The 26,089-nt window shown below is 36.5% G+C and overlaps 1 protein-coding gene across 1 annotated transcript in view; it reads left to right on the top strand.

Annotated features, from left to right (window-relative positions):
- Nucleotides 1-26,089, top strand: part of ATRNL1 (attractin-like 1) — a 426,906-nt gene that overhangs the window by 63,132 nt on the left and 337,685 nt on the right. The window contains exons 14-18 of the mRNA XM_004680415.2: nt 3,363-3,495; nt 4,448-4,629; nt 10,057-10,270; nt 12,230-12,418; nt 16,624-16,842. Of these exons, the coding sequence (XP_004680472.1) occupies nt 3,363-3,495; nt 4,448-4,629; nt 10,057-10,270; nt 12,230-12,418; nt 16,624-16,842 (937 nt within the window). The remainder of the gene's footprint in view (nt 1-3,362; nt 3,496-4,447; nt 4,630-10,056; nt 10,271-12,229; nt 12,419-16,623; nt 16,843-26,089) is intronic.

Here is a 26,089-nt window from a genome sequence, read left to right as displayed (position 1 = left end):
GTTTTTTTTTTTGGTTGTCAGTAGAGGTCTGGGAGGCTGTTAGACAATCTAGAATCAATAAGCATCTCTCCCCTCCACACACAGACAGACAAATTACCTGGCTCACATGTCATTGGTAATGAGGTTGGGTAACTTACTCTGCATAGACTGTTGAGAAAATGGTAAAATTCATACTTGTGGTAGATGACAATTCATTCAGAGCAGCAAAAATTAATTCTAATAAGATAATGTTTAGATTACTGTAACTACTATAACTTTGTAGTATTATTTGAAGTCAGGGAGTGTGATGCCTTTTTACTTAAGAATGTTCTGACTATTTGAGGTCTTTTGTGGTGACATAAAAAATTTAATTGGGGTTACACTGAATTTGCTTTAGATAAAATGGCTGTTTTAACAATGCTAATTCTTCCAATCCATAAACATGGATTGCTAATTCTTCTGATCCATGAACAAGCAGGTTTTTTTTTTTTTACTTCTTTGTCTTCATTTTCTTCTTCCATTTATTTTTTTTCCTAGTCTTTTTTTCTTCAGTTATTTTCAAAAGTATCTATAGTATACTTTCAAAAGTGTGTATCCATAGTTTTCAGTCTATAGGTTTCTACCACCTTCGTTAATTTTATTCCTGGATATTTTATTCATTTTGGCCCTGTAATGTATGGTATTGTTTTATTAATTCTCTTTCCAATAGCTTGTTGTTTGTGTATAAAATAATAACTTTTTATATTGACTTTGTAGCCTGCAACTTTATTGCAGTTACTTTTTTTGTAAGTAATCAGTAATAAAATCGTTAAGATTTTTTGTGTATATAATATCATGTCACCTTCAAATAGTAATGCTTTTACTTATTTCTTTCCAATTTGGATATCTTTTATTCTATTTCTTGCTTCATTGCTCTAGCTAGTACTTCTAACACCATGTTGAATAGCAGTGGTGAGAGTGGGCATCCTTGTCTTGATCTTGAACTTAGCAGCAGGAGCTTTCAATTTCCACTATTGAATATGATGATAGCTAAGCTCTGGAGCAACCTGAGTGTGTATTGATGGATCAGTCAATGAGGGATGAGTGATGAATGAGTGCATAAAAAATGATGAACTCCTGCCATTTGGGCCAATATGAATATAATGGATATTGAGGGGATTATGCTAAGTGAAATGAGTCTTAAGTCAGTGGGACAAAGACAAATGCTCTAAGATTTCACTTGTATGTTGATGATCAAGACAAAAAGAAACCAGACAAAATGAAAATAAACCCTTAGATGCTAACAACAAAATGATGGTTACTAGAGGAGAAGGAGATGGGTAAAATGGCTAAAGGACATCAATTAGATGGCAGTGGGTGGAAACTAAGCTTTTGGTGGTGATCTTCAATCTCATATTTATACTTATATATAGAAATATGTGTGCGTGTCTATGTATATAGTGTACCTGAAACTTACACTATGTTATAAGCCAATATTACTTCAATGTTTTAAAAAAAAATCACAAACACATTTAAAAAAAAAGTTGTTGGGTCAATTTGTGTTAATGTATGTTTAGATAATTATAATGATTGCTAGCAAATATTCATTTCATATTGAGACCTGTTCCTTTAAATTTTATTTTCAATGATGATGTGTTAACAAGGAGAGTACTGGATGAGATTGTATTAGCAAGCAGATGGTACTCGCTTATGATTTAGGCTTTGGTGTGATGTGTGTGTTAGCCAAATTTGTTAGAATGTCTGGCGATTAAGCTAAACCAAATGCTAATGGGTACAGAGATTTTTAGTGAAATTGATGTCCACTGATAACCTCTTTCTTTATCTAGTCAAATTTTGTGCTCTAAAAGCTGAAATAACCTGTTTATTGTTCATAGATTTTTATCTGAAATTTATAACTAAATCAGATCAGTTGCATAATGCTCACTTTTCATGGTGTGTTTACTAATGTGCATTTGGTTAATTAGGTAAAAAAATGCCAGCCGTGTTTCAGAGTAACAATCAGTTTTCTTACATCATTGATTGAATTGCCCTTCTGTGTGCCCAAAATGTAATTTCATCTGTTGTACTGGTTCAGTACCATTAAGTGACTACACTGTTCTCCCTGAGAGCAGTAAGGTTATTGGATGTTGATTCTTATGCCATCATTGTTATTCTAGAGACCATTAAGCTGCTATTCCTTCTCTTATTTTAGCAGTTTTTTTTTTTTTAGCCATTCTCTAGTCAATTTAATATATCTTTTATCAGATGATTCAAGTGAATGTTTGGGGCCTTACTATAAGGGTCCAATGGAATAATATTAGATTTCTATGCCATCTGAAAATAGAAAGTTGTGAGTCAAAGTAATAAAATCTTGAATTTTTATATACTGATCTTTAAAACTTTTAAATAGTGACATACACTTTTGTGCAGCACCAGAATTATAATCAAGTTTATATATTTCTAACAGAAATGTGGTAGTTGAATAAAAGTCACACAGTAATGTGAGTTTTAGAAAAATCTGATATGTTGTCATGAATTAAAGTGAACATTAACATCTGTACTCTTTCCTGTTATTTAAATTGTATGTAACTTGTTTTAAAGATATTACTTTGGAATGAAGATGACTACAGTATGTTTTATGTAGAAATGTAATATTAATTTATAAGTAAGTTATTATAAATAAATATTTGATCGGTGTAATTTAAAGAAAGTGGTGGTAAGGGCGCCACCTAAGCCCCTATATTGCCTGTTGTTTATTTTTATCTTTTATCTTTAGTGTCTCAGTGCTGAATAGGTTGAATATGATAACTTTGTGCAGTAGGACTGAGTGAAATGCAGCTTTCACTAATTGTTTGCTGCCTTGATAATGGAAATGGGGCAAATCTATACAGGATAAACATAAATTAAGCAGAACTATTATTTGGTGCTATTGGAAGAGAAATTAGTCTGAGTTATTGAGAAAAAATTATCCTTCTAAATTGTATTGGATTTTGGTTAAGCATCTCTTAAATTTATACTACTTATCACTTCAACTTCATTTCTAGGGAGTTAGCATAATAGTTATGATGACTAGAATACTTTCATATAATCATTAAGAGGAATTACTTTGCAGATTGGCTTTATTTGTTGAAATGAAAGCCTGTTCTCAGATTTAATAGGTTTTCACTAGCTGGCCTTTGTTTAAAATTTTGTAATTTGTGTATTCCTCCCCACCCCCCATAATCACACACTACAATACCAAGAACTATAGTGTAAATGAATGAATAAACGAGATTCTCTGATTTAGTAGATCTGAATGGGGGACTGGAAATCTATTTTAAGATTCACCAGGTGATTTGTAAATGCCAAGAATCATGGCTGTGCAAAGGTGAAAAGTTAACATGCTTTATCTTTTCATTTCCTAGTCTGTGAAAAACTATACCAAGTGCCACGTGAGGAACGAGCAGATGTGTAACAAGCTCACCAGCTGTAAGAGCTGTTCGCTGAACTTGAATTGCCAGTGGGATCAGCGACAACAAGAATGCCAGGCGTTACCAGGTACAGACTTCAGCCTGCAGGGGGTGCTTCCCCACCTAGGAGGAACAGCTCCTCTGTGGAGGCTTGGTTTCTAGAGTTAAACCAACAAATGAACTGTTGGAATAATAACAGTAATGTTTTTGAGAGAAGAGTTTGCATATTTTCCAGCAAAATCCTTTCCATTAATAAAGCTTGAGAACAAAACAAAACAATAAGCACTCTATATCCAGATTTCATAAATGCTGACCTTTTCTAAAGTTTAAAAGTATACAAGAGACATAACTTCATAAGGTATTTATGTATCTATGTTTTATGCAGTAGCTATTTTAGGGTAACTTTGGATGCTGTGGATATAGTCTTATTATTCAATATTAAACTTCTAAATTTTAGAAAGATGTGAATGACTGTAAAAGTAAACATTATGAAGCAAAGATTATAGCTTCATTCCTAAACATAAGTGGAAGGAGACTTCTCTCCCACAGTTACAATGAGAAATCAAAGAACCCTCCTCATATCAGTGTAATTGGGCTGTGGAAATTAGATTTGGAGGACAATTAGCTTCACTTGTAGGAATAACTTTGAAATTGGTTTTGTTATGTTCTGGTAATTATTCTATTAAAGAGATTCTGTACTGTGTAAATTGGCTCTTGGGACATAGAGATCGTAGTGATTTTACTTGTTGAGTTAACATATGCCAATATACTAGATTTACACAGAAAAATGAGCAAACAGTGAAAACACTTTAATTCATTTTATACAGCCATAGAATTAAAGAAAAAAATATTAGGCTCTTCTGTGCTCATTATCCACCCAACTATAGAGAAAATTTGTTTAGTATAGAATATTGCTATACTTAAACTTTTTATTTTTGAAGATTATTAAAAGAAATACATACGTGCAACTAGAGTTCTGAAGTAATTGAAATATCTACATGATTTTTAGTAATCTAAAACTAAGATTTTTATTTTACTAGCTCATCTTTGTGGAGAAGGATGGAATCATATTGGGGATGCTTGTCTTAGACTCAATTCCAGTAGAGAAAGCTATGATAATGCAAAACTTTATTGCTATAATCTCAGTGGTAATCTTGCTTCATTAACAACCTCAAAAGAAGTAGAATTTGTTCTGGATGAAATACAGAAGTATACACAGCAGGTAACAACTATACTTAATTGTGTTATGGATATATGTTGATAACCCCAGAATTATTGACAATGATTTGTTACTTTTGTTTTTTTAAACACATTGAATACAGAAAAGTAGAACCGATTTTAAATGTGAACTGTCAGAGAACTCATTCTGTGTTTTTGGTAATGTGTTCTAAATTGTATACCTCATGTCCTGAGCAGTAAATCAGTGTGTTATCTTACAGAAATCATCTCATATGAATAAAATTACTTCAACCATATGCATATAATATAAGAATTTGTAATGAATGATACATCATGTAGGCCAACATACTGGCTGTATATGTTAATGTGTATGTGTGTGTATGAGATAGCAAAAGAGAGGATGTGGGGGAAAGAGAATTGTTATCTAGATTTTGAAAATAACATATTAAAGATTAGCAGAACGAAAACCTATTTTTTTTTTTTTTTAACATACAGAACTGGGGTACAGGCCAGAGGCTCAGGGGCGGTGAGAGGCTTCACCAGAGACAGAGTGGGGAGCAGAACAGGCAGATCGACAAAGTACACTGCTGAGGGGAGCAGCGGGCGCGTCAGGAGAGGTCTGCCACGCCATGTGGTCACCTCCAGGGTAGGCGGGAATCGAACTCATGAGGAAGTGGCTTTAGCTTCTCAGAGCAGTGCTTTAATCTGCTGCGCCACCAGGGAGGGCCGAAAACCTATTTTTTTTTAAGATTTATTTATTTACGCATACAGAACTGGGGTACAGGCCAGAGGTGCAGGGATGGTGAGAGGACTCACCAGAGACAGAGTGGGGAGCAGAACAGGCCAATTGATGATGTACACTGCTGAGGAGAGCAGTGGGTGGGCCAGGAGGCCATGTGGGTCACCCAGGTCACTTCCCAGGCGGGGATCGAACTCATGCTGAAGTGGCTTTAGCTTCTTAGTGCTGTGCCTTAACCTGCTGCGCCACCAGGGAGTGCCACTAAAACCTATTTTGAAAGTATTTGTACTACACTGAGACATGCAATACTTGGAAATTGTTTCACTTTTCTAGAGATTTTTGTAAAAATATTTCCATAAAATAGAAGATTTCCTTGATAATGATAAAAATATGATTTTATAGGAGGAATTTATAGTATTAACTTTATATTCTTGGAACGTTAAAGTATAGCCACCGTTTAGTGTGGATTCAACAGGAAATTTGGAAATAGTTTTCTAAATCTAATTTGAAATACTTTATTTAGCTTGACTATTTAATATAATGTAAGTTTTACTATCAGGCTTTTGTATTTCAATTTGAAAATAAAATTAGGACTCATTATAGTTTGGGTAAGCAAAAAGGTTAAGCAATAAAGGCCTTAAATCTGGGGACTGTACTAGATTTGGGTATAATCATAATACCTTGAGTGCTTGTGACAAATAAGTGAGATATTGCTTATAAAGAATATAGGTTATTTAAAACTTTGAGTGATTAATATTATCTTCATTTAAGCTTTATTAAATTTGTGTCTTTGTTATCACTACTGCTATTGAAACTATTTCATGGAATCATTTTTTAGAGACTACATTAGTAACTAAATGAATTCACTTGATAAATAGTGTATTGATACTGACTGTGATAAAATGCTTGCCCCGGAATAATGTTTTAATTTTTCCACATTTCCACATTGGTAAATAAGCATTTTCTTCCCCTGTAGGTTTTTTTTTTCCCCAAAGATTTAAAAAAGAGACAGAGTGGGGAGCACAACAGCTGACTGAGAAGGTACACTGTTGAGGGGAGCGGCAGGCAAGACAGGGGAGGTCTGCCTGCACCCCCAGGGCAGGGGATCGAACTCATGCTGAGGTGGCTTTAGCTTCTTAGTGCTGTGCTTTAACCTGCTGTGCCACCAGGGTGGCCCCCCCCCCTTAGTTTATCTCTTAAGGTAATTCCTGAGCATGGTCGAAGACTAGGAACATATGTTATTGAGTTGCCTTTCGCTACTGATGGGAATATGCATCTGGTTTTTAAGAAGTGATATAAGAACAGCTTTACATAATTGTTAAAACACAGAGTAATGTAAGGAATGTAAGTTCACAATTTTGACTTTGAATTTTTTGCATCGGCATTCAGTTCACTACTACTACCTACTACTAGCGCTTGCTTGAAAATACAGAGATCAAAAGACAATCATTTTGCTCAGATTAAGTGGGAAAAAAGATGAGCCATTCTTCTGAAATGTGATAATTCCCATGAAGATGCAAGTGATGATGTATGAAGACAGAGGGTGGATATCTAACTAGTAATTGGTGATTAGAATTTTCCTAGGGGACACCCTTACTCACTGACTTTTGATGGACCTGGGCTTCGCCAACACATGAGGAGATTTGTAAAGGAGACCAGGAAAGTTCCTGTTTCTTTCTATTAATTTCTCTTGCATAAGTGCTGCCAGCTTTATAGATGGAGAATAAGATTTATTGGTATCATGTAGGAGAGATCTGTTAAAATTTTAAATCATTTTAGAAAAACATGCAAGGTAGATTTGTGTACAACATGATATACAACACAGTTAAACATGATCTCTTTATATACCTGTGATCTCAAGATTTTCATTTCTTTAATTATAAAATTGAGGGTCAGTTGCCAGTGAAAATTTGAAAGTTAGTTGTTCTGACTATTTTACAGTTTATTATTGGAAGATCCACATTCTTTGAATTTTAGAAAGTACTAGAGTTCTATTGCTTTGTTCCTTATTTAAAATATATTATTTTTTATTGATAACTCTTACACTATATCTTTTAAATGTGCTGTTTCAGCAGCTGCATATTTGAGGATTTTTTGCTTAGTTTTATTAATAATAAAGACTGGATTAACCACTATTTTAGATGTGTCATGAAGTCGATTAAGTAGTTTGTAGACTAGCATGCCTGCTAATTGATTAATGTTTTATTTCATTAGAAACTTAAGCCTTTGTTACATTTACACTTTGGCAATAACTTCTGTAGGGTATCATTCCAGCAAGCATATGCATAGTAGAAAACAAATTATATCCTGCATCACTGCAGTTGTAAGCTATTCCTTCCTTGGTAAATAAAGTGACAAATTTGTGCAGTTTAAAGAGATACCCTGGTTCAAATGATCATTTACTTACTAGAAATGGCTAATGAAATGTTACAATAATTCTGGAGTGCTGCAGTAAATTTTCATAATATAGTAATTCATCTTTCATTTTCAACTGCCTGTCCAGTTCATTTACTGAATAATAGTTACTTTAAATGTTTTATCAATTGCTTCATTTTTCTGTTCTTCTCCTCTTCCTCCCAGATTCTTATCATGATAAGTTAGTGGGTAATATTTCATGTTAAATGACTTGTCTTTACTATAGATAATTTAGAAATATAGGCAGAGCTGCTGTCATGTGAAACAGTCATTAATCTGAAATATCTGTGTGGGGTTGATTCTTGTTGCTATTATCAAGAATTTTAAAATGTTACAGCTTTTCTGTTACTGAAATATCTTTCAACATGATGTATGAAATGTGAGATGATCATGATGTGAAGCAGCGTGTGTATTTTCATAATTAGAAACATTATTATGCATTATCTGTGTCTCAGGATTTTAATAGTGAAAATTAGCCATCTCTGTTCTAATAAACTTTGTTTAGCAAAATTTGTTGACTTCTTACTATGTGCATGGTACTTTAGGTGATATGATATCTAGTGTCATGATGAATATTCATAGGATCTAAAAATTTTATCTAAGAAATATTTACTGCATTTTTACTATGTGAAATTTATGGTTTTATTCACTATACAAATTTCTAGGATATGGCCATCTTTCTAAGCTGTCCTAGATCATTTGCACAGCATATTTAGAATAGATACTGGAGATCTCTATATCTGCATTTGTATCTATAGCTATATATCATCTCTGCATTTTTATAGACATTTATATATCTTATTTCTGTATTGTTAAAGCCTCAAATGGGGAGACATTTTTTCTCTACCCTGACAGTCCAGAATGTAAAAAAAGGATGATGTAGAATTTTGAAACCACTTCACATTGTCATATATTATTTTTAGCTTAGCAACTTACAAAGTAAATATATTGTCATGTATTTCAAAGTAGAAGTGTTTAAGAATAATATCAACAGGTAAGAAAATAGGCTTTACCAGTGCTGTGCCCTCACAGAAACATCAGTTCAAGTCAGTGCTTTTTGTGAGGAACCTAGGGAAGGGATTGTAAGATAGGGTGGAGCATAGAAATGGGAAAAGACTCACTGAAGAATAAAAGCAAAGGGGCCCTCCCTGGTGGCTCAGTGGGTTAAAGCTCAGCACTGCAAGTGAGCTGCAGCTGCTTCAGTGCAAGTTTGATCCTGGGACCTGGAGGTGACCCATGTGGACCAGAAGACCTCTCCTGTCCTGCCCACTGCTCCCCTCAGTAGTGTACTTCGTTGATCTGCTTATTCTGCTCCCTACTCTGTCTCTGGTGAATCCTCTCACTGCCCCTGCACCTCTGGCCTGTACCTTAGTACTGGTCAATAAATAAATCTTAAAAAAAAAAGAATAAGAGAAAGGTTTACTTTGTCTGTGGGCAAGGTGTGACATGTCTCCCCATCCCCAGTAGGATGCACAGGGAAATGTAGGATGGTGACAGTTGCCCTCTGTGGAGGGGAAGGAGAGTGAAGTGAGCACCAGAAAAGGCTATGGACCTTAGTTCCAGGTCAACCCTTGTGAACCCCATTGCCTGACGCCCTGCGAGGCTTGGCTTGCACCCTCCAGCTCTAGGCTGGTATCTGCAGACACAGCCTCCATGCCAGATCTCAGGCTCCAGCAGACTGAGATTCCAGGCACTTCCCGAGACTCCAGCACCAGGCTGGCTCCTTTGGCCCAGGAATCTGGCCCACCCAATGTCGACTCAGGATTCAATCCCTTCCTATGAACCAGTATTCAAGCTGCCCCTCTGGCCCAGGTTCTAGACCCACCCAATGTGTCCCCTGCAGAAGGCCAGCAGTGGGCTAAGGACACTGCCCTTGCATGTTGGCCCAAGGGCTGTGCTTACTGCAGTACCAACCTGGCTTCCATGCGTTTAGGCCAGGGTAGCAGGTATCCCTCACAGGCCCAGCTTCCAGCTTTGGCCTCATGAATACAGGCACGTGGTCTGCTCAGGTGGAAGTGGTCTTCAGGCCCTCCGGGTAGACCCAGGGTCCAGGCTTGCAGACCCTTGGTAGGCATCTGTGGACCGGGAGCCAGCTTTGCCTACTTGAAGAACCCCCCTCTAAATCGTATTCTTTTCTAGATTGTTCTCCAGATAAGCTAGGAATTGTTACTTTGGTATTGAAAGTCACTAGAAAGTCAGTTATATGTATTTTCAGCAACTTGCAAAGATATCAAACTATTTGCTAAGGAACGACTCTAAGATATTCTTATAGCTAACTTTTTTTTTTTTTTTTCTATGCCTTTTGTTTCCTTACAGAAAGTATCACCTTGGGTAGGTTTACGCAAGATCAACATATCCTACTGGGGATGGGAAGACATGTCTCCCTTCACAAACACCACACTACAGTGGCTTCCTGGTGAACCAAATGATTCTGGGTTCTGTGCGTATCTAGAAAGGGCTGCAGTGGCAGGTTTAAAGGCTAACCCTTGCACATCTATGGCAGACGGCCTTGTCTGTGAAAAACCTGTTGGTAAGTAATATGCTAAACTACTGTATCTTTAAAAATAGGAAGTTTCCATCCTCTCTTCCCACTAGTCCCTCATGACGTGTGAAATTCTGTGTGTCTGAATTACCTTTCGTCATCTTTTCGCGATACTGATTCCCTGTTTTGTGGGTTTGTTTTTTGGATAAATTTAATTTTCCCCCACATTATCCAGCTATATTAGTGACCTCAGCATTAACAAATCAAACAAAATTTTATTATTTTATATAATCTTTATTTCTTGGTTGTAATACTGAGTTTGTGAGCATACAGTTGCTTTACAGTAACTATATTCTTAAATTGATAATGTTTTTTACTTGTATAATAAAAGTATTTGGAAGATACACTAGTTCACTAGTTGTTAAGATTAGCAATAAATTTAGAATCTTTTTTACAATTTTTTTTTTTGATATAGATCCCTCATCTCCTTTGTTAGGCTTATACCCAGGTATTACTTTTATTTTGGTGAGATTGTAATTGACTTTCTTAATTTCTTCTTCTAGTTTATTTGTATACAGGAGGCAATTGATTTTTGTGTGTTGATTTTGTATCCTGCCACTTTGCTGAACTGGTTTATTGTTTCATTTAGTTTTTTTTTGTGGTGACTTTGGTGTTCTCTATGAATATTATCATATTATTTGTAAATAATGATAGCCTTACTTCTTATTTACCAATCTAGATTCCTTTTATTGTTTTCTCTTGCCTAATTGCTCTAGCTAGGACTTCTGATACTATATTGGATAATAATGGTAAGAATGGATATACTTTTTTGTACCAGATTTTAGTGGAAAGGCTTTCAGTTTTCACCATTGAGGATGATACTACTTGTGGTTTTGTCATAGATGACTTTTATTATCTAAGAGACATTACATTTATCTCTAGCTTTTCAAGGCATTTCATCATAATGGATGTTGAATCTTATCAGATGCTTTCTCAGCATCTATAGTTATAATCATGTGGTTTTCCTTTTTTCCTTTTTGATGCAGTGTATTACTATGATTGATTTTCACATGTTGAAAATCATTTTGTTTTTTTTTCAGATAAGTCAGCAAGTAAAAAGAAACATTTCTGGGTCATCTTTTGAAGTGGATTTTTTTTATGTGAGAAATGAATATTGACTTATTTTCTCTTCAAATACTGTATTTTTTATTGCAGTAGCATATACATAACATAAATTTTATCATTTTAACCACTTTTAAATGGTTACATCTACATGTTGTACATATGTCAGCACTATCTTTTTCATTTTTCAGAACTTTTTCATGTTTCCAAACTGAAGCTCCATACTCATTAAACAGTAATTCCCTCTACCTTCTTTCCCAGCCCCTGATAACGACCTTCTAGTTTCTGTATGTAGGTGTTTGATGCCATTAGGTACTTCATGTGAGTGACAACAGTATGCACGTCCTTTTGTGACTAACTTATTTTTATTAGCATAATTATGTCTTCGAAGTTCATTCGCGTCAAGCACATGTCTACTTTCCTTCCTTTTAAAGCCTGGATAACTCCTCATTGTGGGTATCAGTCCCATTTTTTGTATCCAGCCATCCATTGACAGACAGATGCGTTGCTTCCACCCACTAGCTAATGTTAATAAAGATGCTGTGAATGTAGAAGGCTCCAGTTTCTCCGCATCCTTGCCCATATTCAACCAAAAAGGCACCTTAATATGCGTGATAAATATTGTACTGTACATAAATATGGCAGGGTACCTTTTCTTAACTTTGTGTATGCCAGAGCCACATTCCCTGACTCGATTTGCTTTGATAAGACCTAGGGCAGACCATCTTCATTTCCACTTAACCTTGTCATGTCCCTCATGCTGTAATTATCATCGCACACTTGACTTACTTGAAGCAGTCCTCAAACAGCAAACTGAATAAAACTCATGTTTGAGTGAAAATCCAGGGAGGTAAGTCTATGGCCGTCTCTGTTGTTTGGTTCTAGTGAGTCCAAATCAGAACGCGAGGCCGTGCAAGAAGCCGTGCTCCCTGCGCACGTCCTGCGCCAACTGCACCAGCAACGGCATGGAGTGCATGTGGTGCGGCAGCACGCGGCGCTGTGTGGACTCCAACGCCTACATCATCTCCTTCCCCTACGGGCAGTGTCTGGAGTGGCAGACGGCCACCTGCTCCCGTGAGTGTTTGTCTAGACCGATGTTTGCTTAATGGCAACGTAAATTGGTTTTCTGTAATGGGAAGTGGCATGACATTTTGAGGAGTTTTTTTAAATAAGATTTATTTATTTATGCATCCAAGAACTGGGGTACAGGCCAGTGGTGTGAGGGGTGAGGAAATTCACCAGAGAAGGAGCGGGGAGCAGAACAGGCCGACTGAGGTAGCACACTGCTGAGGGGAGCCACGGGCGGGTCAGGAGAGGTCTGCTGCGGCGCCCTGTGGGTCACCTCTGGGACTGGGACTCGAACTGGTGCTGAAGTGGCTGCGGATAGCTCCATGGTGCTGTGCTTTAACCCATTGCACCACCAGGGAGGGCCCTGAGGAGGGTGTGTGTGTGTGTGTGTGTGTAAGGTTTATTTCTTTATTTATCGTACAATAACTGGGAGTAGAACAGTCAGATCTACTGACATACTGCTGAGGGGAGCACCCGGGTGGCAGGAGAGGTTTGCTGGCCATGTGGGTCACTTCCCTGCCTGTGCTGCCATGGCTGGCTACAGCTTTTAGTGCTGTGTCTTTAACCCCTGCACCACCGGGTGGCTCTTGAGTTTTTTTTTTTTTTTTAATAAGAAAAGTTTTGTTACCCTTGACTTTAAAACCTACCAATTCTACTTGCCTTGATTTATATGGTCCTGTAGTGCTGAATTTAATTCACACGCTAACCTGCATGCTAGCATCTGTGCCTGTGGGCTGCCCTCCTAATCTTGAGTCCCTGTTGGAATCAACATAATCCTTCATCCACGTGCTCGCTTTGAGGGTCGCTTAGTGCTTTGCTGTGCTGCTACCACAGTTACCATGTCTTGTTTTTCTTTCCCGACTGATATTTTTGAAGAATCTACACCGGTTGATTTGCCAGTTTCCAGTTTAGATTTGCCTGTTTGTTTCTGCATGATGAGATTCAGGTTACTCAGTATTTGACAAGACTATCATGTTGCTGCATTATTTCGGCTACGAATGTGGAATGTGGTTTTGCACTCACACAGGAGTCATGTTAGATGTGCTGTGGATGGTGCCTCCTCAGAAACTCCAATCCCTTGCTGATCTCATGTTTTGTAGGGCTATAGGATGAGGGTGCACCTGGCTGGGTGCTGTGGGTTATGAGAGTGGCGTTTCTTGCAAGTATCAATCGCAGCAGGATTCTGCTGCCACGGGGTTGCATAATGCTACAGCTGGGGCCTTGCAGGGAGTTGACGCCATGTGCGACTCTTTTCGCTTGGGAGACGACAGGAGCTACTGATCTCTGTCGGCTCCATGCAGCAGAAAATACGACTTGTCTTCCCACCATCTAGTCTCAGGCTGGGTCTCAGCAGAAAGATGCCTTTCCACATGGGACTTGAATGAAATAGAAAAGATTAAATTTACTCCCATTGTTCTCAACACCTTCTCAATGCTGAACTCCCCCTGCTTGGGGTTTGTCTCTCTTGTGATTGATTCAGACTTTATGCTCTTTTGGGGGGATTATGATGCCATGCAGGGGCCTGGAGACCACCATCCCACAAGAAAATTTAGCTGCAGAATCACTTTAGATAGAATAGAAGCTCAAATTTATATCCATCTAGAAATCATGTATTTGAACAAAGAAAGCATTCATTCACTTGCTTAAATCCCAGTAGTCACAGAAAAAACAAGAAGATTTTAGTTTACACTTTTCAACTCCTTGAAATGTCTTAAATGCACTAGTGCCGAAGAATTGGGGGGGGGGGTCCTTTAATTTGTTTTGTTTTTCCTCCCAATACTTTTTACCTGCTTATGCAGGGTTTGCAAAGAGTGAGTCCAGTCTGCATGCGCCAGGGCCCAAGGAATTGCAATTACAGCGCAGTCAAAGGTGACAAAATAGCAGTCACTTGTAATCCAGTATTGATCGAGCTTAGACATGCTGTTGTGGTTGAAAGGTGTTCAGTTGGACAGGGAGGAAATAGTTTCAGTCTTCATGAAGGAAACCTCCCCGGGGACTTTGCCATCTTAATTCTCATTCCTTTTTCCTCATAATTGCTCTAAGTTATACCTGGTCACCCTTCCTCCCCTCTCTACAGCTTGGCCTAGTCTGCTGGAGTTCTCTTTTATACAGGTCTTTTTTTCACTGGAAAACCTCAGAGTAGATAAATAGATTTAGAAGGTTAATAGTTTATCATGTAGTCAATGCAAGAAAACCAGGATTCCTTCATGCAGCATTTCCTTATTTGAAAAACATTGCATAGTTCAGAATAGTTGAGACTTAATTTGTACATAATACTTTTGAAAGACATTGTATTAGTTATCTTTCTTTGAAAAGATGGTATTAAAATGAAATTTACTTTTTCTTGGAGATATCCATATACTACAAATAATATGAGACTTATCCTGGGTGATTGATACCCTATTAAGATATATTTCACTTTATCATCTGATATTAAATAATTGGAATGTCAAGATAAAGTAACTAATTTGATAGTTTGAGTTATCTGTCACTGATAAAATGGCAACCCAATATAGTTTTGAAAACAATTAGAGGAACCCCGTGAACAATACTCTGAACCAACTGCAGTCATAGATATAAAACAAATCTTCATGTCAATTATTTATCTATAGCTTTAACTTCAGGCATTTGAGATCAGTGACTGAAAGAGTATTATTCCACTTAAAATTTATTATTAAAGAAAAACGGGAATGGTTTTTCTTACTGACATCCTATCTCTGAAATATTCACAACAAATCATATTGCGATTGATGAATTTTTCAGTCCAATAATCTGTTATCCTTGTACAATCACTATATTGGTTTCCTGATTTTCACTGAGAAGCCTGTGCCATTATGTTTGCATAAATCTGAGGAACATTTTGTTTCCAATAATATTAAAACATTGAGTGGCGGTTAGTGATTACCACCACAGTAATGAAACTGAGTTTGCCAGAAGTCTATCATATTTTTTTCCTCCTGGGTTTTTCTAGTCTATGACTAGAAGACATTAGTCTTTATCACTATCTTTATGTGTAAACATTTACTAAGACAAAGTGTGCTTTTTCTAGCAAAACATCACTTTAAAGTAATTAGTGATTAAAGTAATCAGCCCAATATAGTATACTTTGATTGTGAATTAATACTTTAAAAGATCAGATTACAACTGGCTTGAATATGATTGCAGGCTATAGTGTGTCCTTGGAAAAAGGGGTCGTGCTATGCATAGGCTTTGTTGAAGTTCATATGTTGTATATCAATTAAAAGTTTGAGCTTCAGGCCCTCCCTGGTGGCGCAGCGGGTTAAAGCACAGCACTGAGAATCTAAAGCCGCTTCCACATGAGTTCGATTCCCGCCTGCCCCGGAGGTGACCACATGGCGTGGCGGACCTCTCCTGACCCGCCCGCTGCTCCCCTCAGCAGTGTACTTCGTCGATCTGCCTGTTCTGCTCCCCACTCTGTCTCTGGTGAATCCTCTCACCCTCCGCATCTCTGGCCTGTACCCCAGTTCTGTATGAATAAATAAATAAATCTTCTAAAAAAAAAAAAAAAAGTTTGAGCTTCAGGTGAATCTTGGAATGACTCTTCAGGGAGTCAGCAGCCCTGCAAGTCGGGGAGACCCTTTGCTGCTGGTTGTCTCTGAGGAGAGTGTCTGCTTCCTATGTTCCTCTTCATGAAGTGCTGACTTCATTTTGCTGTGGGTGAAAGTGGGTGTACTCATCACATCAACTGGTAGTATCTTTGACTGCCAGGAGGATCATTATTGATGAGAGGCTGACCAAAGAGGGGTCAGCTCCCATTGGAATGGGTAGACGTCACGTGCATTAGTTTACTAGCAGATGCAGACACTTTCATTGAAGGCCTTCACCTGGCTTATCATGAACAGCTGAACACCATACACAATGGCAAATACAGTCTGTAGGCCTCTGGGTGAACTCCCTACAGGTATTAATACTGCAGAATTAACCAGTATTTTTCTACATGCTGACTTCATTTTTCTCCATGTCATGGCTGTTAACCCCTTTTCACTTTCAAGTCATTCCACCTTTTTCCCTTTTTCATGATGTAAGGTTTGTTTAAGTGATTGCTATTTCTTAGGTATTATCTCAAAAAAGTTTATATTAACTATAAATGACCTTTTATTCTTTTATTTTAAATTCTATCTATCTGTACATTAGTTTACAATTCTCTTTGAATATTAAGTTATGTATTTGTTAATATTCCTGTTACACAGCTCAGAACTGTTCTGGATTGAGAACCTGTGGACAATGTCTGGAACAGCCTGGATGTGGATGGTGCAATGACCCCAGTAATACAGGAAGAGGACACTGCATTGAAGGTTCTTCCCGGGGACCTATGAAGCTATTTGGAATGCATAATAATGAGATGGTTCTTGACACCAGCCTTTGTCCTAAAGAAAAGAACTATGAGTGGTCCTTTATCCAGTGTCCAGGTAATAAAAAGTGTGATTAAAAACAATTTTAATTTCTTCTTAAACCAAGAAGGGTTTTTCCTTCCTTTTAATAAATGTCTTGAACAATATAAAAATGAAAATGAGACTCATATTTCAAAGATACAAGAAGTATTCTTCTCTATCTCCATGTCTGGAATCATTAGGTAGACTAAACAGAAGCATGGCCTGCGATTGCTAGGTTGGCGTTCTTGTGAGCTATTAAGAAGAAAAAATATTGGCTTCATGCCAATTTTCTTCCCACAGTATACTCTTTTATGGTTCATAGTATTATAATGACACAATGTAAAGGGAACTCAAGGGGATTCTATCAAATTCATGGGACTGTCCTCTAAACTGTCTGTGATAGAGTTAGTTGGCCTCATTTGCAAAGCTACCAACGGTATTTGTATCATTCATGTTTGAAGATTATCAGAGTTTCCAGGTTTTTTTTTTTTATAAGAATTCAATCCTTACATGTAATAAAATTCACCTTATTGACAAATTGATTTATTCACACTTTTATTGAGTGCCTACTATATGCTTGATGGTATTTTAGAGAAATACTACAATTAAAAACTTAGTCGAAAATAAGTGCATTCCTTAAGCTTCTAGTCTAATTGAAATTAGTAAAATTAATTACACAATAAGGTAGATTTTTTTTTAAAGATTTATTTATTTATGCATACAGAGCTGAGGTACAGGCCAGAGGTGCAGGAGCAGAGAGAGGGTTCACCAGAGACAGAGTGGGGAGCAGAATGGGATGACTGATGAATTACACTGCTGAGGGGAGCAGTGGGCGGGTCAGGAGAGGTCTGCAGCACCATGTGGATCACTTCCAGGGTGGGAATCAAACTCATACTGAAGTAGCTTTTTTTCTCAGTGCTGTACTTTAACCTGCTGTGCCACCAGGGAGGGCCCAAGTTAGATGGTTTTAAGTGCTGTTGAATCAGTAAAGTTAGGGATATAAGGTGTATAACTTAAAATAGGGTGGGGAGAGAAGACCTCACTGGAAAATAATGATGAAGTGTCTTCTTTTACTGTTGATTGGAGTGTAGGCTGCTCCAGCCCCTATGAAAAACAGTATGGAGGCTTCTCAAAATATTAAAAATAGATTTAGCTTATGATCCAGCAATCCTACTCCTAGGCATCCAAAGAATGCTAGAGCACTAATTTGAAGGGATATAATACTCTGATACATATTTCCAATAGCCATGTTATGGGAGCAACCTAAGTGCCCAATCACAGAGGCATGGTTTAGAAAATTGTGGTATATATACACAATGAATGGACTAGTCAACTATTTTAAAAAAATAACTTTGCCACTTGTGACAACATGGATAGATCTGGAAGAGATAATGCTGAGTGAAGTAAGTGAAAAAGACAAATACCAGATGATTTCACATATGTGGAATACTGAAAAACAAAAGAAAGGATCAGACAAGATCAAGCCAATAGCAAACCTTAGAAATATGGCTGTGAAATTGAAGCTACAAGATGAGGGAGGGAAAAAAAGAGTGGAGATGCACGTGGACCATTAGAGGGCCGAGGGCTGAGGGTGTGGTGTGCTAATGGCCTCTGAGGAGGAAGAGTGAACCTATGCTTTGAGTCACATATGGTGTTATAATCCAGTGTTACCTCAGTGTAAAGACATACAAGCATATACCTGCCTCAAAGAGGATCGGCTCATGGGGGTGTCTGTTAGGGAAGGAGCGGTCCAAAGTAACAGAGTGACTTAAATGCAGGTGGGTGAGGTAGTTTATTTGGAAGGTGAACCCAGGAAGAACAATTGAGGGAATAGTGAGTGAGAACTCCAAAGAGAAGAGAGAAAAGCCAATAATATATACATTTTGCTGGATACCACATTGGAAGCTTGGGACTCAGATTTGTGATGGCTTTGAAGAACCATGTAGAATTCTCCCCAGAGGTTGCATACTGAGGGGTGAGGAGGAGGAGGCATTTTTGTTCTAACCTTCATCTTCCATTGGTTGAGTGAGACACTTGGGCATATTGTACTTCTACTCTGTGTTGGCATGTCTGATTGATAGCTTTTCCTGGCATCAGTGAGAATTCTGAAGCAGAAGAGTAGTGAGATACTGCAGAACATTCATTAGATGAGACAAAGACGCTGTCATAGAAATCAGATGAACAGAGGAACAATATTAGGGTGCAGCAAAATTAGCTACACAGTCTTCGAAATACATGTGTTTCCTTTCTAAATCATACATGCTATTGTTCCCTCATCGTGATGGCTAGCACTGACTGCACAACATGGAATTGAACTTGTAAGAGTGGAGGGGACATGGTTGCAAAATTGAGTCTTGTACTTTGAATTGAAATTACCTAGTAATTTTTAATAGATATGAGGGAATTCTCTTCTGCTGCTAGCTAGTCGGTCTTTTATTGGTATCATGAATATATGTGTAACGTTTGCAAAGAATGCATCTGTTGAGTTAGTCATGAAATTATTTTTGGTTTGTTAATGTTATTCATTAAATGGATTAGTTTTCAATTTCCACACCAGTCCTGCATTTCTGGAATAAACTGCACTTGTATATGTGTTGTTCTTTTCTATTTTGCTAGAGTCAATTTGTTTAAAATTTTAAGTATTTTGCATTTAAATTGTTGAGAATACTGCTCTGTAGGTTTCCTTCATGCTTGGTGTGGTGTCAATGTAATGCCAGCCTCAAATGGAAAACTATTTCCTCCTCTTTTACGTTCTGAAAGAGTTTATGTAGATTTGCTGTAATTTTTCTTAATATGTTTGGTGGTATTTACTTATGAAGGCATTTGGGTCTGGAATTTTCTTTGGGAGAGGATTTCACTACAAATTGCATTTTTTAGTAGATACTCAGCAATTCAGGCTTGCTAGTTTTCTTAAGTGAGTTTGGTAGTTTTGTCTTTTAAAGAATTTTTTTATTTCATCTAAGATGTTATTAATATGAAAGTATTGTAATATTACTATCCTTTTACTCATTATGATTTTTAGTGATATCCTCTTTTTAATTCTAAACACTGATAATTTGTGTTTTCTCTTTCGATCAGTCTGGTTTGTCAGATTTCACTGATCCTTTCACATCTTTGTGTGTATATTGCTTTTTCTCTGATTCTATATTTCAATAATTTCTGCTCTTAAATTTTCCTTATTTTTTGCTTATGCATAACTTAACTTGCTCCCCTAGTTACACCACCTGAGAGCTTAGATAATTGACCTGGTAATTTCTTTCTAATATGAACCCTTAGTTCAAACTCTGGGGAGACCAAAACAACTAGATTTTCTGGGTAGATATGAAAGAAGACCAACATGTAGAGGAAATGGAAAAACTTGAGTATTCAGCTAAAAAAATCAGTTCATCTTTGTAGAGAGAGACTTGCAGCTACAGAAAGAAGTGTTTGAAAGGAATGAAAGGAACATTCATCAAATAACACAGAAGGCTGGGAATTACTCCCATTGTCTGCAGTGGAAAACCTCTTTCGGGTATCATGCAGAATAATCAGAAGAATTTCACTTTATTTATGTGGCAAAATTAGCTCTATATTGACTGCTGCATTAATTCTGACATGGCCAGAGGGATCAAACTCTTTTCAGTTAAGAAATTCCAGAAAAAAAAAAAACTGAAGAATATTTGTAGGGATACAAAAATATCTAGCACCCCAAATACAATATTTAAAATTTACAGTGTCTGATCACCAATAAAAGATTAGCATGCATGCAGAGAGGCATCCCTACTGGGGGTGAGAAAGTGAAACCAACTTTGAAATGAAATAGATGTTAGAAATACACAAGGATAGGGTAACAATTACAATAGATACATCCCATATATTTTAAAAACTAAATGAACTTTTGAGCATATTAAGTAGAGTTATAAAAATATAAAGAAGACCCAGTTAGAATTTACAGAGATTAAAAAAAAAATTCCGAGATGAAAAATACTACTGAATAGGATTATATCAGATTAGACATTGTAAAAGTAAAAATTGGTGTATTCGAGGATAAGCAATGAAATGTACTCAAAGAACGCAGAAGAATGAGTGAAACAAAATGAACTGAGCATCAGTGAACCATGTGACAGAATGTTTCTATAACTGGATCCTTGGAAGGAGGGGGAGAGAAATGGCCAAAATTTTTAAGGGTCACAGTTTTTCCAAATTTGATTAAAAAACTAAATCCACATAGGTAAGAATATCAATGAATCTGTAGCACAAGAAACATGAGGAAATCTACATCCACACACAGAGTCATAGCAGATAAGCTAATAAAGTAGATAAAATTAACTATTTAGCAGTTAATCCCAAAGAAGGCAGAACAAGAGAAAGAGGGATACAGAATGGATGGGGCAGTTAATTAATGGTAAAGTGATCAATTGGAGCAGTCACTTCAGTAATCAATGCTTAATGTGAAATGATATAATCATGCCAATAAAAAGATTTTCCCAGTAAAAAGACTGAGATTTTCATATTGGACTCAACTATAGGCTACCTATAGAAAACTTACTGAAATTATAAAGACTTGAATGTTCTAAAAGCAAAATAGATTAACCTATGTTAACATAACTCAAAGGCTATACGGATATCAGCAAATAGAACAAAAAATACTTAGAATACAGAGGATCATTTCATAAACTCAGAGAATTCATCAAGAGGACATAAGATTCCTAAATATTTTCACCTAATAACAGATAACACGTGAATTTCAGAATATGTGAATATTTCATAATCTATATTGCAGGGATTCTTTATTAATTACCACTTTATACTTTGCTACATGTTGCTGGCATCATACCAGTGGCTTTATTTTGGAGAGTATTATTTTAATGCAGCATCACAAATGACCACAAACCTAGGCATAAAACAAAATCTGTAAGAGGATGTAGGTTCTATTTCAGATGCTGGAGTGTGGCTTGCTTGGTTTCTCTGGTACAGGTGTTATTTATTTACTTATTTTTAAGATTTAATTTAATTTTATTTTTTATGCATACAAGAACTGGGGTGTAGACCAGTGGTACAGGGTGGGGGAAGAATATTCACCAGAGATGGAGTGGGGAGCAGAACTAGCAGATCCATTGAGTACTCTGCTGAGGGGAGCAGTGGGGGCGACAGGAGAGGTCTGCTGCACCATGTGGGTCAGTTCCCTGGCTGGGGATAGATCTCAGGTCACTGGGGTGATAGCATTGTCTTAACCCCAGTGCTTCCCGGAGGTCCCTGCTCCAGGTTTTAAAGGCTTAAGTCGAGGAGTCAGGCTGATTTTGTTTGGGAGCTCTGAGGAAGAATCTGCCTCTCAGCCCATTCACGTCATTGGTGGGGCTCAGTTTCTTGTACGTATAGCTCTGAAATGCCTATTATTGACTGTCAGCTAGTGACCACTTCAGCTCTTGACAGATTCTCTTTCTTTCCCACCTGCCCCTCTCCAACTTCAAAACTAGCAATGTAGAGTCCCGAAAGCACAAATGGAATTCTCTATTGCTTTGATCTTCCCTTCAGTCCATATCAGCTACTTTTAAGGATCCTCTGATTAGGCCCATGCTGAATGAGCTCCCTTTCTTCAGTTCAGCTGCACCATAACGTGACCGATCATCACAGTGCCTTTCCCATTATCTGTGCGGGTTCCTGTTACACTCACAGGAAGGCCATGAGAGTTGATTAAATAATGATCACTGTAACCTAGAGTCATAGACCCTGAAAGCTAACCATCACGCCATACGATTTACCCATTTGAAGTGTATGCTTCAGAGTTGGGCAACCACCACTGCAGTTTTAAAAAACACCTTATCCTTTCCATAGTCATTGCCTATTAAATCCTCACCTACCTTTATCTGCCCTAGACAACAGCTCTTTTATCTCTGTGGGTTGCCTCTTCGGACATTTTTATTTGAATTAAATTATGTAGTATGTAATTTTTGTGACATCACCATTGTATAATGTTTTCAAGGCTTAACCATGATGGAGCATGTAATAGTACTTCATTTTTTTTTAATCACCAAATAATATTCCCTTATATGGCTATGCCACATTTTGGTAATCCATTCATCAGCTGATGTATGTTTGGTGGTTCCAGTTTTCAGCTTTTCGAATAATGCTTCTGTGGACATTCATGTACAAGTTCATGTGTTTACATGTTTTTATTACTTTGGAAATGGGATATCTGTGTCAAATGGTAACTCTACCTCTGAACTATTTGAGGAACTGGAAAACTTTATCAAAGTTGCTGCATTATTTACATTCCCACCAGCAGTGCACAAGGGTTCCACTTCCTTTACGTTCCTGCCAACACTGGTTATTTCATATCATTTTGATTATCTGCTTCTTGTTGGGAGTGAAGTGGTATACCTTATTGTAGTTTTGATTTGCATTTCCTCGGTGCTATTGATACTGATATTGAGCATCAATTCGTGAACTTACTGTCAACTTTACTTTTTGGGGGGAACTTTGATCAGATTCTTTTCTCATTGTTTACTTAGGTTGTCTTTTTATTATTGAGCTGTAAACCTTTTTAATTATTTGCATATATTTTCTTCTATATTGTACTTTATTTTCTCACTTTCTTGATAGTGTCATTAGAATGATCTTTTTAGTTTTGTAATACCTGTGTATTTTTTTTGTTGTTCTTGCATTTTTGGTGCCTTATTTGTGAAACCTTGTATAATAAAGAATACCAAGGGTTGGTGCCTGTATTTTCTTCTAAGAGTTTATAGGTTTTTTTTTTTAATTATTATTATTATTTTTTACATCATTCTTCATTTTGTGCATTTTTTCATGCCAGTTGTAATCCCTGTGGACTTCCCACCACCAGCTCACCCATGTGGCATCACCATATTCCCGTGTGCTCTTCCCACCCCACTTCCTTTCCCACTCCCCTTTCCACCCTCATAAAATGTCTCTGGTTTCTAGTTATTCATTGTTTTTGTTTTTATTTATTACATTTGTTTCATTCTCTCTCTTTTTTAATTTTATTTATTTATTTATTTTTATTTATTACATTTGTTTCTTTTCTCTCTTTTTTACTGATTCCTTATGCTCCTGCTATGATTGAAAGCAAACTCTTACATGTAGTTCTTCAATGCATTTGAACTAAGTTTTATGTATGGCTTGAGATAGGGATCCTGCTTAATTCTTTTTTATGTGAACATCCACGTGTTCCAGCATCATTTTGTTGAAGAATTTTTTGCCCCTTGAATTTATTTTTCATTTCATATATTTTATTTTCTTTAGAATATGTATGCTATCATTTTATATTTTCACTTTCTTTCCTATGTCCCTACCTTACTGTGTATCCTTGAGCATATAGAGCATACTTTTAATAACTTTTAAAAATCCTCTGCTTATTTTACTTAGCGTGCCATTTTTGTCCATTTCTATTGTTGATATATACATATATGTATAAATGTACATTATCAGTGTGCATGTACTTTTTTTTTTACTGATATAGGTCAAACTTCAGTTTAGTGTCTTTTTTTTTTAAGATTTATTTATTTATGCATACAAGAACTGGGGTGTAGGCCAGAAGTGTGGGAGGTGAGAGGACTCACTAGAGACAGAGTGAGGAGCAGAACAGGCGGTTTGACTGAAATACACTGCTGAGGGGAGCATCAAGTGGGACAGGAAAGATCTGCTGTGCCATGTGAGTCACTTTTCCTAGCTCGGGATCAAACTCGTGCTGCAGTGGCTGCAGGCAGCTTAAATGTGCTGTGTTTTAACACCTTGCATCACCACGGAAGATCCAGTTTAGTTTCTTTTTGATAATATCCTGGACATTGTGATTTTTATAGTTTATTGTTCAGTTTTGTTCTGTTCTTTTAATATGATGTGCTTAATTCTGGCATGCAGTTATGCTAATTGGATTGTGTATGATCATTTAAAAATTATTTTTAAGATTTGTTATGGTCTATATATAGTAGCATTAACTTCTACTAATTTATTTTCACTGTTGACAGTGCTTTTCTGTGGTCTCTATACAGTGCTTTTTGTATAATGAGGTCTCTCCATTCTAATTAGAGGTAATGCATATTATTTCCTCTCCCATGTCACTTCCTAGTGTTGTTTGATTCACTGTTTCTGGTGGATTTTTTCTTTAGCTTCAGAGAATTTCATACTGTTTAAATTATTTCTTATTTCTTATTTGTTATTAATTTATTATTCAACTGAATATTCCAGGGAACCTCTCTGCAGATTGCTTTTTGCAACTCTCTGATGTAGTTGTTTAATATATTTCATTTAGTTTTCTTGCTGTTTACAACTGGAAATCCATTCTTAGAGTGATCAATCCTTTATGGGCAAAAGTGGAAGTCTTTTGTGCATTTTTATTTACAAAGAATCTTTAAACAGCATATAACATTTGCCTTAAAACAATCTAGTCTGACAATCTCTATCTTTTATCAGATTGTTTAGTCAATTTAGATTTGTTGTAATATTGGTATTACTAAGTTAACGTCTACCACCATGATATTTGTTTTCAAATTTTCCTTTATTTTTTTCTCTATTACTCCTCCTTTTGCCTTTTTTGGATTAATTACTTGTTTTAAAGTCCATTTTTATCACTTTTATTGGATTTTTAGCTATACCTCTTTTGTGTTTTTTTTAGTGACTGCTGTAGTGATTGTAATAGCCATCTTTATCTTATCACAGTCTACCTTGAATCAATATTATACTACTTCATGTATAAGGTAAGAATATTACAATAGTGTAATTCCATTTGCTCCTTTCCAGCCCTATGCATAATTATTGCCATATACTTTACATGTAATTACCTATATAATATAAAGCACTTAGTTTTCTTATACAAAATCATGGCAAAAATATATTTCCTCATTTATCGATCATTTCACTATAGCACTGAATTTCCTTTTGCTATATTTGTTAGCTTGATGAACTTTAACATTTAAAATACTGTTTCTCATTTGTAGGTATAAATTATCTTAATTTTCATATATGAAAATAGTTTTATTGTGTATGTTTTCACATTTAAATATATTTTCATATTTAAAGGCTATTTTTATTGGAATTAACATTCTAAGTTGAAAGACATTCTTTCAATAATTTGAAGATGTAATTTCTTTTTCATTTGGCTTCCACTGTTTCTCTTAAGAATTCTCCATTTAAATTTTTCTCTGTTGAGGGCAATTTGTCTTTCATCACTCTGACTTTTTAAATATATAAATGTTTAAATTAGTTTCTGGATGTCAGAAAATTTAATGATGTACCTATATCAGTTTAAATTTTTATCATAATTGCAAATTGTATGATTTATTTACTC

Source organism: Condylura cristata, unplaced genomic scaffold (assembly GCF_000260355.1).
Source record: "Condylura cristata isolate star-nosed mole 26May11 unplaced genomic scaffold, ConCri1.0 scaffold00011, whole genome shotgun sequence".
In the NCBI taxonomy this organism is placed as follows: domain Eukaryota; kingdom Metazoa; phylum Chordata; class Mammalia; order Eulipotyphla; family Talpidae; genus Condylura; species Condylura cristata.
This window is presented reverse-complemented; position numbering and strand designations above follow the sequence as displayed.